The sequence below is a fragment of the Bos javanicus genome, chromosome 3 (assembly GCF_032452875.1).
Source record: "Bos javanicus breed banteng chromosome 3, ARS-OSU_banteng_1.0, whole genome shotgun sequence".
In the NCBI taxonomy this organism is placed as follows: domain Eukaryota; kingdom Metazoa; phylum Chordata; class Mammalia; order Artiodactyla; family Bovidae; genus Bos; species Bos javanicus.
Genome location: NC_083870.1, coordinates 89,497,965 through 89,511,983, shown reverse-complemented (window position 1 = coordinate 89,511,983; position 14,019 = coordinate 89,497,965). Strand labels below are relative to the sequence as shown.

Genomic DNA, 14,019 nt, shown 5'->3' with positions numbered 1-14,019 from the left:
TGCCACAAACTGAGAGCTTGCATACCCCAACTAAAGAGCCCATATGCTGCAACTGAGACCAGGCACAGCTAAATAAATAAGTAATAATATTTTTTAAAAGAATGTAAAGTGTTTAGCCAATAGTAAGCACTCAATAACTGGTAGCCACCATCATCATCATCAACACATTGGTAACTGCAGGTCTCATAATTGATGAATGTTTTTGAAGGGCAAGAAAGAGAAGAGAACTGGCTCTATATTGGTATGACAAGCTCTCTTGTATTTACTGCGTTGTGGAACAAGAATGAGGGTAGACACTGAAAATATCTTCACATTCCCACATTGACCGTTAATTATAATCTCTTCCCATCAAGTTTACAGATCTGCCATCGCTGTTATTGACAGGCATGAAAGGCAGATGGACTGGTTGGAGCCTCACTTCTTTTTGCTACAACTGCCTCTTTGCTAAGGAGCAGTCATGTAGGCAGATGTGAGCAAGATGAAAGAGACAGGAAGTCACATTGCTTTGTACTCATCCCTGAAAGCATCTGGAAAAGGCTGAATTGATAATGGTAATGATGTAGAAAACATTTCTGCTTATGAAGCACCAATGATATGCCAGGCACAAGGCTGCATGGTCTCAGACCTCTCGCTTAGCTCTCACAAAACCCTTTTGAGCTAAGGTATCATCACAACCACTTTACATATTAGACAACAGATGCTCAGAAAAGATAAGTGACTTGCTCATGGGCAGTTGGTAAGTGAATCTGGGGTTTGAACCCAAGTGGGTCTAATTTTGGGCTAATTTCATGCCTCTGCTCTTCCAACTATAGGACACAGGTGGAGGAATCATTAGTAGTTATGATTAATGAAGTCAACTAGGTCAACCACTTCATTTTACAGACTTGGAAACTGAGGCAGAAAGTACCAGGCACTGATACTGTAGACAGTGAGTCAGGAACTCGATTCTCTTCTTTTCAAGTCATTGCCTTCTTATTTACTTACTTACAATCTTGAAGGCAGGGCCTGTGGGCTGTAAGAGGCAGCAGAAAATATGGTGCTGACTGACACTCATATACCCCCATGTTCTGTGTTGTTATATTTTTTATCTCGTCAACTAGACTCTGAGCTTCTCAAAGACGGGGATGGAACTTCAATTTCTTGGAATTTCTCACTGTTCAGCTTCCTCCTTATATACTAGTATCTCATACTGTACACCCTATAGAAAACAGTAACATAAAAACATCGAGCCCAAGATTGGTATGCATTTTATTCTTTCTGTCCTTTCTTCAGTAAGTATTTATTCATCTGCAGTCAAAGCTGGACACAGAGGCTCAGATGGTGTCTTCAGAGCTCTCTTTGTCTCTCGACCTCTTGCATGGGCTCTTTCTACCTGGTAGGCAACATGACCACTTGATACCCGGCAACTTCAGCTAAAAAGGAACTGTCTTTTCCAAAAGTTCTGAAAGAAAATTCCCAGAGAGGACTATGATTGCCATAAGGCTGAGTCATGAACCAATCATTGCAACTTGGCAGATATGGGGCTCTGGTTTCCCTGCCTCAATCATATCCACACAACCCTGTGACTACGGGGGTGACATCACCCCTACCTGAATCATATGAGATATGTCACAAGGAAAGAGGAGATGCCATGACCAGAAAAAAAATTTTACAAAGGAGAAGCAATAAATATCTTCTAAAAGTGTCTCCCATGCAATGCATCATAGATCAAATGCCAAGTATATGAAGCCAAATAAGACACGGTCCTCCCTTTGGCAGCCCTAACCCTATATGAAAATTGTTCCTAAAATAAGGAGATAGGTAAAGCAAGAAGTAGACAATAACAACCTTGTATGACAAGTGCTAGGAGAGAGGATTCAGGGGAACTGAGGATATATTACTGAGTTATAGAGGTTTTTTTCCCAAGAAGATAAATCATGAGTCTTGAAAGATGAATAGGTACTAACTGGTACTTTCAGAAAGGGAAGATGGAGGTCCTTCCTGACAAGGAGGAAGACCCTAGAAATACCTAGTCCAAACTTCTCATTTGATGTTTGGAGGCCCTAATTCAATATTCCAGCTGATGACAACCTCTGGTTGAACATCACCGTTTATGATTATTCATCCCCTCAAAAGACAGCTTTGCAGGGAGCTCTCAATCATTAAGACAGTCATTCCTTATGTTGAGCTGAGACCTGCCTGCACCAATCTCGGTTGATTGATAAGACAATGAATGTGTCTGTTTCCAAATCTGATTTAGTACAGATACCGGAGCCTCTTGCAGCCAAACAAGTTTGGGGGAACCATCTGCAGTGGGAATGTCTGGGACCAAGCCAGCTGTCACAGTCCCACAGCTTGTCTGAGTCAAGCACAGTGTGGACAGGATTTCCAGTGTAAGGAGACAGGTGAGTAGCATCTCAGCAGGATAACAGCTGTGCCTGTCAAACTTAATGTACAAAACAGTTCTCCAGGACCTTGTTAGAATGCAGAATTCCAGAGCCCTGAAAGTTATCATTCTGGAAGTTTTAGATGGGACCTAGGAACCTGAATTTGAAGCCAAGCCAGCAATCCAAGTAATCTTGATGCAAGTTTTTGGGAACATATGTTGATTTGAAAAAGGTACAATTCACACATCCATCCATTCATTGAATAAATATTAATTGAGTGCATATGATGACCAGGTAATGTGCTACCTGCTGGTGATGCAGAGAGAAAAAACATTCATGTGCTTGATCCTCAGTACTCCTAGACTCTTTGGGAGACAGACCAATAAGCCATCAGTGACAATATCCTGTGATAGCCAGTGTAATGAGTGTATGTATAGGGCCCAATGTACAGATTCTCTGGCAGGGTTGCCTAAATCTGCTTTGGAGAGTCAGGGCAGGATTCAACATGGTACTTGAACTGAGACTTAGAAAATGAACAAGTTTGCGAAGAGACAAAATGTGCAAAAGCACAAGGGTTTAGGGACTTGCAATCAGCCCAAAATAAGTGCTTTGGGAAGAGAGGCAGGGGATAGGCCAGGTTTTTAACTGGGGACCAGATGGTGGCATTTGGAGACAGAGGAATGGGGAGACTCTGGAGGGTGCAGAGCATTTTAGATCCCTGGGACTATGATGTGGAGACTGAGTAGAGAGGAGGAGCCTGGGGCAGGGTCTGAGCTGAGGGCCTGAAGGTGGGAGACAGCGAGGCTGGGAGGAGGGTGGAGGCAGTGAGGATTAAAGGGGGATTTGACAGCACTGAGGACTGAAGGGCTGTTTCAGAGATGGAACAGAGCCAGTGGTCATGTATGGATGTGAGCGTTGGACTATAAAGAAAGCTGAGAGCCAAGGAATTGATGCTTTTGAACTGTGGTGTTGAAGACTCTTGAGAGTCCCTTGGACTGCAAGGAGATCCAACCAGTCAATCCTAAAGGAAATCAGTCCTGAATATTCATTGGAAGGACTGATGTTGAAGCTGAAACTCCAATACTTTGGTCACCTGATGCAGAGCTGACTTTGAAAAGACCCTGATGCTGGGAAAGATTGAAGGCGGGAGGAGAAGGGGATGACAGAGGATGAGATGGTTGGATGGCATCAATGACTCAATGGACATGAGTTTGAGGAAGCTCTGGGAGTTGGTGATAGACAGGGAGGCCTGGCGTGCTGCAGGCCGCAAAGAGTCGGACACGACTGAGTGACTGAACTGAACTGAACTGATACAGGTCATGAGGGAGGGGGAGGAGACCTGGAGGCTCTAGAAGCATCCACCGCCTCTCCTTGCTCAGGTCGCTGCCTGAAACGCCACCTGGTGTGTAATGGAGACAAGGACTGCCTGGACGGCTCTGACGAGGACGACTGTGAAGACGTCAGGATCTTGGAAAATGACTGCAGCCAGTATGACCCAATTCCAGGATCAGAGAAGGCAGCCTTGGGGTGAGTCACTGCCTGCTGGCTCTGTGAGTCCCGGGCATGATCTCTCATCAATCATGAGTATCAGTTTCAGGGAAACAAGAGGGTCTTTGGGAGGAATTCCTCTAGAGTGCATCCTGAGAGGCCACTGTCCCTCTAGTGTCTTAGTTCATTCAGGCTGCTCTAACAAGATAACAGACATTTATTTCTCAGACTTCTGCGGCTGGAAGTCTGAGACCAGGGTGCCAGCCTGGTCAGGTGAGGGTGTTCTTTCAGTTAGCAGTCTTCTTGCTGTGTCCTCCCATGGTGGAAGGGATCAGGGTGCCCTGTGGGTTTCCTCTGTAAGAGCAGTAGCTCCATTCATGAGGGGGTCTACCCTGATGACCAAAGCACCTCCCAAAGGTCTCCCTCTATATACCACCACATGGGGGCTGAGAGTTTTAGCATATGAATTTGGGGGGGGGGGCACAAAATTCAGTCCATAACAGGTGAGTTGCTCAGTCCTGTTTACATGACATAGCTCTTGTTTTCCCCTCTATGTCTCTATCCGCATATCCTTATTTCACCCTTTCCCACTCTACTGTTCATTCCTCTTGCGCCAATTACATTTCCAAGGCCCATTTATCACTACATCTTCTACAAAGGCTTCCAATATTCCCCCAAATAACTCTTCTCTGACTAAGTGCACTTTTCAGTAACCTTATTCATACACTGCTTTGCACTGCAGTTGCTGATACAACCAAGGCCAACATAGTGACACACTGCAAGAAAATGGACTTCAAGGTGAGACACAGTGGAGCTTGAATCTCCACTTTGCGACTGCCGACTTACACCTCTCAGGACACTTTTTTTTTTTTTTTTTAATCTGTTGAGATCCAATGAGCCTTGATTCTAACTTTGCTTCATTGTATACCTTATGTTTAGGCTCAAACTCACACACACAACACTCACTTTTCTTCTGAGATTTCATAAAGTTAGTTCCTTCTTTCTGGAATATCCTTGCCTATATTCCTATCTGGTTACCTTTTTACCTAGTGTTATGCACTGAATTGCATCCCCGTAAAATTCATATGTGGAAGCCCTAACACCTATGTGATTATATTTAGAGACAGGGCCTTTACGGAGGTAATTAAGGTCAAATGAGGTCATAAGGGTGGTCCCTAATCCAACAGGACTGGTATACTTATATGAGGAAGAAGAGACACAGGAGAGCTCTCTCTCACCGCATGCACAGAGAAGGCCCCATGTGTGGACATGGTGAGAAGGTGGCTATCTGCAACCCAGGAAGAGAGGCCTTATCAGAAACCAACCCTGGTGGTACCTTTCTCCTAGACTTCCAGCTTCCAGAACTGAGAGAACATAACTTTGTCAAAATTCTTTGAGTCACCCGGACTTGGGTATTGTACTGGGTGTATTTTGCTGTGACAGCCCAGTTAAGATACCCAGGCATCATGTCCTCTAGCTGGTCTTTTTGACGCCCCCTCTCCTCCTCTCAATGCTGTTTAGGCTGACTTAGTCCCCTCCCACTGCTCCTAGCATCCCTGTGTGTCCTCCTCTGCCGGCACTTAGCCAACAGGGCAGAGACATCTGTTTCCCAGGCTGAAGGATCCCTCATCATCTCTGCCTCTCCAGCACCCAGCACAGGGCTGAGCTTGTAGTGATACATGGTATTGCTAGTCTTTGCTTTGGGCCTTGTCCCCTAACTTGAACATAAACTCTTTGAGGACAGAGGCTGCTCTGATTCATGTTTTTCATCTCCTCAGCCTTTATATCAGAGCTTTTCCTAGAACAGTCTGCCACTGAGTATTGATTGCAGTGAAACAAATCAATAGGGGCAGCGGGATCTTTACAGATGAGGAGACAGAGAGGTAGTGATCATCACACAGCAGCTGGGCCACGCGGCAGCCCTCTCCCCGTCACGTGCGGGTTCTGTGACAAGCAGCGCTCATTCACTGTGCTTTAATTACCTTCAGATCACAGCCCACCTACCAGACAGGGCAGAATCCTGTAAGGGCATGTGGCCACACACACATGAAAAGATGATCAAGTATTTGTTTCTTCTAGACCAATAATATTAATTTTCTGGGACTGCCATAACAAAGTGCCACAAGCTAGGTGGCTTAAGCAATAGAAAATTTCTTCTCAGGAGGCTAGAAACCTGGGATGAAGGTAGGATTGCTTTTCCTGAGGCCTCCCTCCTTGGCTGCTGAATGGTCGTCTTCTCCTTGAGTCCTCACAGTGCCTTCCCTCCGCCCATGGCTGTGCCCTAACTTCCCCTTCTTGTAAGGACACCAGTCATATTGGAGTAGGGCCTTCCCTAATAAGCTCATTCTACCTCAATTGCCATTTTAAGGATCCTACCACCAAAATACTGTAAAATTCTGAGGTTTGGGGAGTCAGGACTTCAATACCTGAATATTTTGAGTGCATATTTCAGGCTCTACCACCAAAATCTTGATTTTGAAAGGGACTATGGGATGCAAAGAGTATGAGCATGAAATACTGAGGTGTTGACTTGGAAAATGATTACCTCCTTATTGACAAAAAGATCTCAGACCATGACCCTGATCTCATGTGATTCAATCAGGAGAATTTCGAATATATTAATACTTGTTGGGTTGAGTACTTTGCTCACACTGAACACTGAAAACAGCAGAAAGGGTCCACCTCCACTCCCAACAGCTGACGTTATGGTGGTTTTTCCATTCATCTGTAAGATCTGAGAGGCCTTTCCTGATATTTTACTTTTTTCTTATTTAGGCATTTCCCAGTTTTTAATTTTTATTTATTGTTACAAAAGTAATAACTATTTGAGGTAAAAACTGAACTTTTTTCCTTCACTGTCCTTAACCTTGTCCCACCCACTTACCCTCTCTTCCTTCCCTGGAGCTGACCCCTGTTAAGTTGAGACTTCCCAATCATGTAAAGATGCACTGCCAACACACCGTATGGAAAGAATTCAATTAAATGTATTGTGCATTATAGCCATAAGTATATTTTACATAAATATGATTAGACTATACATACTGCCCACAACTTGTTTTCACTTAATATTTTGAAGCTTTCCTACCATATCCTCTATTGTCTTTTTCTAAGCAACAATGTAATGTTCCATAACAAGAATCAGCAAACCATGGCCTAGATGCAAAATTCAGCCTGCAGTCTGTTTTTAAATAAAGTTTTATTGAAATACAGCTTTTGCCCTACAGTGGAAGAGTTGAGTAGTTGAGGCAGAAATCTACACAAACTGCAAGGCCTAAATTATTTACTATATGGACTTTTGTAAAAAAATTTAAAAAAAAATAAAAAACAATTTTCCAATTCTTCTATAGTGTAACTGTATAATAATTAAATTACCTCCTATGGAACTGAAAGATAATTAGATTATTTCCCCCTTTTCCCTTTCATAAACAGTGCTACAATGAACATTTTCATATATATAATTTTGTACACATGTGTGAATATTTCTGCAGAAGAAGTTTCCAAAAAGTGGAATTTCTCTCTTTTTATTTTCACTAGGGCTTCTGCAATCAGATTTTCCAAATATACATAGGTTTTACTTATGGTTAGAGATTGCAGTACAATCTTAGAGCTTATGGTTCTTTTGAGTTTTTCTTTGGTCCATTAGAGAGCCTGTATTTATCAGCTATAGGCAGCAACATGTCCCATAGGTGGAAAGATAGAAATTACAGGGTAAAGAGTAAGAACCTAGGTTGTAGTGTCCAAAAAATCTAGGAAAAAATCCCAGTTCTGACTATAGGCAAGTTACTTAATTTTTCTGAGCTTCAATTTTCACATTTGCAAAATTGTTATGAGGTTGAAAGCTAATGTATGCTAAATGTCTGGTAAAATGTGTATTCAATTCATCACAGCTATTATTACATCACTTCCACTAATAGGAAGAAAGAGATGGAGAAAGGAAGAGAAGAAGGAAGTTTACTTACATTGAATTTCTACTATATGCCAAGTGCTCTATAATTATCCATTTATTCTTTTGAAGCAGGTTTTATTCATAATCCTTCCACTGCTAATTTGCCTTTGTGCTTTTTCACAAAGGAAATAAACAAACATGACGTATGCTATGCTAGAGGCAATCACCAAATGCCATGGGAACACAGAGGAGGGACAATTATCTGTCCAGGATAATCAAAGGTGATACAGAGGAGGCAATATTTGAGTTGGGTCTTAAAGGCTAAACAGAAGTTTGAGATGAAAAGAAAAGCAATCATTTTATTGTCTACAACATAAGAGGCTTAGATTGTAAGGTCTTTGAACTCTTAGTCAAGCTTCATGCTTTTGTTCAGTTAACTTTCTCTTTTTAAGAAATTAAAGCTGTCTTTCACCTGTTTCACATTATTTTTACCTAAATATGGTTAAACCATCCATGACCTAAAACAGAGGACTTAGGCAGATAGACGTGAAACACCCTCAGAGAGGGAAGTATTAGAAAATATTTCTGAAAAGGTATTGGGCCAGGGGAAAAGAAGAATTACTATCAAGTGTACTTCTGTTTTACCCTAATGCCCTCATTTAGACTTCACTAAATGACACTTTTACTATTCTGTTCTTCAAATGAGGAAAATGATCTTCAGGAAGTTTGTAGAAACTTTCTACAAAGTCACACAGCTAGTAAATGACAGAGCCAGAAATTAACCAGGTGTCTCCCTGACTTCTGGAGAAGGAAATGGCAACCTACTCCAGCATGCTTGCCTGGAGAATCCCATGGACAGAGGAGCCTGGTGGGCAGTACAGTCCATAGGGTCGCAAAGAGTCAGACATGACTTAGCGACTCAACTCCCTGACTTCAGACTGTGTTTCTCCATGCTGCCTAGAAGACTACAGCCTTTCTGAGGATTAGATCATCAGCTTACCACTATGAACTATACCAATATTTCAAAGTTAGTTTTTAGCAGCAGAACTTCTTCTGAAATAATGTTAACAAAAACCAGCAACAGCAACATTTTTTTAATATTTCATATGAGTACTATTATGATTCCTTTACTTGTTTTAACTCATGCTTAACTCTGCGAGGACAGTAGTATTAGCTGTTTTTGTTTTTACAAATGACTAAACTGAAACACAGAGAGATTAAATCATCTGCCCAAGGTCAATCACACAGCTAGATGTGGCAGAGACAGGACACAGGTCTGGACTGCCTAGTTCCTGGGCTCAGAATTTTGATAATCATGCATATTCTTCTTCAGTTTACTCAACAAATATTTAGGAGGACCTATGTGGGAGCACTGTCCTAGATGCTGAACAATGTTGTCTGGCTGGTCTGGTTTAAGGGAAGGTGGGGCTCATGCCCAGCCCCCTCGGTTTCCTGCCTTTACTCAGAATGGCCCATTAGGTACTCCAAGGAAACCTAGTGCCTCACATAACTCAGTTGGAGAAACACTGCTCAGCCTACCAGTTACATCAACGTGCAGAGGATATTTTGTGTTATTCTTTGCTTTTCCGGTGCTCTCTCTTAGAAGCTGCTTTCCTTTTCAATTTAGGTATAATATCCTGACCCAGGAAGAAGCTCAGCATGTGTATGATGCCAGGTACTACGGGGGCCAGTGTGAGACTGTATACAATGGGGAATGGAGGGAGCTTCAGTATGACCCTGCCTGTGAGCGTCTCTACTATGGAGATGATGATAAGTACTTCCGGAAACCCTACAATTTCCTGAAATATCACTTTGAAGTAAGTCTGAATGGGGTGCTCACAGGCCACTGTGGCAGAGAGGCATGGAGGGGAAGTCTATTGGTGAAGATAGGATGACTTGCTTTGGAAGATTTTACTTCCTATAGGGCTTGCTGGTGGCTGAAGCTCCCAATGCACCTGCTCAGGGCTGAAGAGTCAAGGTCAGGGCAAGGGAGCCTCTGTAAATGGGACTGTACTGTAAATGGGACCACCTCCGCTAGATCTCGGTTCTGGTCCTAAAGCAGTGAAATAGACTGGGGCCCTATTTTCTGGGTTGCTAGTCAGAAGCCCTATTTCCAGGTTTTGACACTATTAGAACAGATGTATATCTGACCTTGAGCAGCTCACTGTTCCTCCCCAGGCTCAGGTTCCTAAGATGTAAAGCGGTGGCAAGACAGGAAGTGGCTGGGGGTCCTGAGACCTGTGCCCCTGCTTCCCCAAGGGCAGGTCCTCACTGACGACCTTCATCTCTTGGCTTTCTGTACATAATTTTGTTGGAAGAAAAGGTTCTGCTATCGAAAAGTGCTTGAAAACTGCTAAGGTTCCCTAAGATTCTCCACATCTTTAAAATTCTGGAGCCTATTATACAGAGTAAAGTAAGCCAGAAAGAAAAACACCAATAGAGTATACTAACACATATATATGGAATTTAGAAAGATGGTAACGACAACCCTGTATGCGAGACAGCAAAAGAGACACAGATGTATAGAACAGTCTTTTGGACTCTGTGGGAGGGGCGGGGGATGATTTGGGAGAATAGCATTAAAACATGTATAATATCATATAAGAAATGAATCGCCAGTCCAGGTTCGATGCAGGATACAGGAAGCTTGGGGCTGGTGCACTGGGATGACCCAGAGGGATGGTATGGGGAGGGAGGTGGGAGAGGGGTTCAGGATGGGGAACACGTGTACACCCGTGGTGGATGCATGTTGATGTATGGCAAAACCAATACAATATTGTACAGTAAAAAAAAAAAAAAATTCTGCAGTCTCCTGGTCACCATGGAGCTCACAGTCAGCTCCAGGGCCTGCTCCTAACCATTCATTTCTCTACCCTTTACCCTGTGGGTGAGCCATCTACACAGCACACCTCAGTGGAGGCTTACCAAGTGTCCCCTCCTACTTTCACACAAATTCTCCCACTGAATCCTCATTATAAGACAATGGAACGGATATTACCATTGGCCCATTTTAGATATTAAAAATCCCAGAGACGTAGAGGGATAAATGTCAGGCCCAATAGGTAGCAGAGACAAGATTTAAATCCAGATCTATCTGAACTAAGCCTGGCTATACAGCATTTAGAAGGGAGGCTGCTGCTGCTGCTGCTAAGTTGCTTCAGTTGTGTCCAGACTCTGTGCGACCCCATAGATGGCAGCCCACCGGGCTCCCCCGTCCCCGGGATTCTCCAGGCAAGAACACTGGAGTGGGTTGCCATTTCCTTCTCCAATGCATGAAAGTGAAAAGTGAAAGTGAAGTCGCTCAGTCATATCCGACTCCTCATGACCCCATGGACTGCAGATGATGCAAATTCTCTCTGTATCATATATATTCTATCTACATTCTACCTATAGAGAGAGATGATAGGATGCCAGGACCCTGAACAACTATCTAGTCACATCCCTCACCCCACCAAAGTTTCTCAAAAGAAAAATACTGACAGAGGATAAGGCTAGGCTTATGGATTCTGTTTTAAGAAGTTGGTTCCCACTGTCCACAATAGCTAAGATGTGGAAGCAAATGTCCATCAACAGAGGAATGGATGAAGAAGATGTGGTACATAAATACAACAGAGTATTGCTCAGTCATAAAAAAAAAGAATGACAATGCCATTTGCAACAGCATGGTTGGACCTAGACATTATCACACTAAATAAGCCAGGCAAAGATAAACATTATACGATCCCTTATATGTGGAATCTAAGAAATTAATACAAATCAACCTAAGCACAAAATAATAGTAGACTCACATACATATAAAACAAACTTAGGGCTACTAAAGGGGAAAGGGGAAGGGGAGAGATCAATCAGGAGTATGGGAGTAACAGATGCAAACTACTACATATAAAATAAACAATGAGGATTTACTATATAGCACAGAGAACTATATTCAATGTCCTGTAATAAACTATAATGGAAATGAATCTGAAGCTACATACCTGAAACTAACACAATGCTGTAAATCAACTATAGTTAAATTAAAAAAAAAAAAGAAACTGGCTCCCCCTAGCCCACTTCCACCTCTGCCATCTGGTCTAAGTAAGCCAAGCTCAAAGACATAGGTAATGCCGTTTTCCTAACTGGAGGACGATCTAGGGCCTATGTGTCAGGCAAGATAGACTAAGCTATGCTATGGCAACAAAAGATTCTTCAATCTCAGTGCTTTAAAACAGTAATGCCCCTCTTCTGCTATTCATTCATCCTAACGTGGAAAGGAAACTCATCATCTCGGACACTCAGGACCCAAATTAATGGAGCTTCCATCTCAACACGTGCTCTTGTGATTACAGAGTGAACCACCCATGGGCTCCTAAGCCTCACTTTCTTGGCTCAAGCAAAGCACATAACCAGACCTCAGGTCAAGCTGGCTGAGAAATGCAATCCCGGAATGAAATAACCAAACACTTTTGGGTGGTCCCTAAGCATACCTCTATGTAGAATTGTTACCACCTGCCTGCCTTTGCCTCTTGTCCATACCTAGATATGGCTTTCCATATTTCCCCACTACAGAGTCAAGCAGGAAGGAAGGGTATCTATCTTCCTATCTTCTACACAGGAAGAGTAAGCCCTCTGGAAAGAAATAAATGCATAGAACATTATAACATTTTATCAGAATCATGTGTGTATGTTTAAATAAATATTTTAGTAGTACCACTAATTACTAAGCACTGCTGAATTTTCTGCATTTTAGTATCAATTTGGAATAGCCTTTTTAAAGGAGTATTTATAATAATCTGAAACATTGGTTATTTTACAGAGAAAAGATTTAAATATTACCTATGAATTGGAATATAACTTTATGTGTACAAAGCTAACTATGTGTTTCCTTTCAGGCCCAGGCAGATACTAAAATCTCTTCAGAGATATATAATGATGCAAATGATCTTCTTACTAAAGTAAAAAATGACAAGTCTGTGTCAAGTGGATTGACCATTGGTGTGGGCATTAGAGGCGTCCCAGTCACGGTGACTGCAGGTGTATCCATGTCACAAGATGCTGCCTTCTTAAAAAAGTTAAGCAAGTATCATGAGAAGGTATTAAAACATAATGCCCACGTTGCACAGTATCCCATAATCTATGCCGAACACGTACTACCTTAACTGCATTAAAAAGTACAGTAGTAATTGAACCTTCATTTGCTTGTATAATTGGAAATGTCTGATCAGTGGTAATTATGTTTGTTTTCTTATTACACTTTCACATACAGAATCATCACAAAGGGAATAACATTGCATGATAAGACTAGTACTCTTATCATTTCCCCATCCTTTTTCATGGTTACCTGGAGCATACAGGGAAATACTTAGAATGGTAGTGTCTTAAAGAGAAGCAGCCAAGCCCTCTAAACTAGACTTGGAAGAATTCTACAGCAAGCCTGGCTTTTCCAGGCTTTTCCATAGATTGGATGGCTGGCCTGCTCAATGAATCTTTCTTCATCAACACTTCTTCATCAACCATTTACTACTAATTGCCTATTATCCTGTCTATTATCAGCCAGTGCTTCCTTGAGGAAGTCAGGGAGTCTGCCTTAACTGATATCTAAAGACTAGTACCAGTTGTCTGGATGAAGTGAGGCAGAAGCTAACAGAAGGCTGTTCTCAGCCTGGGAAAGAGCATGTGCCAAGGCCTGGAGGTGAGAAACTGCCTCACACAGATGTGGACTGAAAGGACTTCCACTGTCTGAAGCCCAGGTGGGAAGGGAAAACAGGGAGTGATAAGGATGGAGAGGCAATTGGGAGCCAGAGCAATACTCATTGAATTGATCAGAAATTTACCCCAAAGCCTCAAAACATTGATACCAGAACTTCGGATTTACAGAGGACTCAAAACATGATTTTACATGATGAAAATTCAGTTATAAAAGTTAACTTTGTTAACAAACATGAATTACATTTTGGAGCTTTGCCACAAATAAGCTATTGATCTGAAGGGAAGTGTTGTTCTGAGAAACAACTCTCAGGTTAATGTGGACTTTTCAAAAACCAGGTCGTTTCCTTCAACTTTCACTATCACTTTGGAACAAGGTTTATATTCTCTGCAAGGAAAGCTCACGCATAACCCACTTCCTGTTAAACCAATCCAACCTCACCCTGGTCCTGTCTTTTTTTTTTTCTTTTTTTTCTTTTTTTTTCATTATTATATCAGGATCCTGCATTTCTTGATTACTGAATGGTATAAGATTACCACTAAAATATAAGCTCTATGAGGGCAGGGACTAGCTCATTCAAGATCATGTTCCCT

The 14,019-nt window shown here is 42.2% G+C and overlaps 1 protein-coding gene across 1 annotated transcript in view; it reads left to right on the top strand.

Annotated features, from left to right (window-relative positions):
- The window catches only part of C8A (complement C8 alpha chain), a 72,056-nt gene that overhangs the window by 19,404 nt on the left and 38,633 nt on the right, over positions 1-14,019 (top strand). The window contains exons 3-6 of the mRNA XM_061411806.1: positions 2,240-2,384; positions 3,746-3,893; positions 9,368-9,557; positions 12,612-12,812. Of these exons, the coding sequence (XP_061267790.1) occupies positions 2,240-2,384; positions 3,746-3,893; positions 9,368-9,557; positions 12,612-12,812 (684 nt within the window). The remainder of the gene's footprint in view (positions 1-2,239; positions 2,385-3,745; positions 3,894-9,367; positions 9,558-12,611; positions 12,813-14,019) is intronic.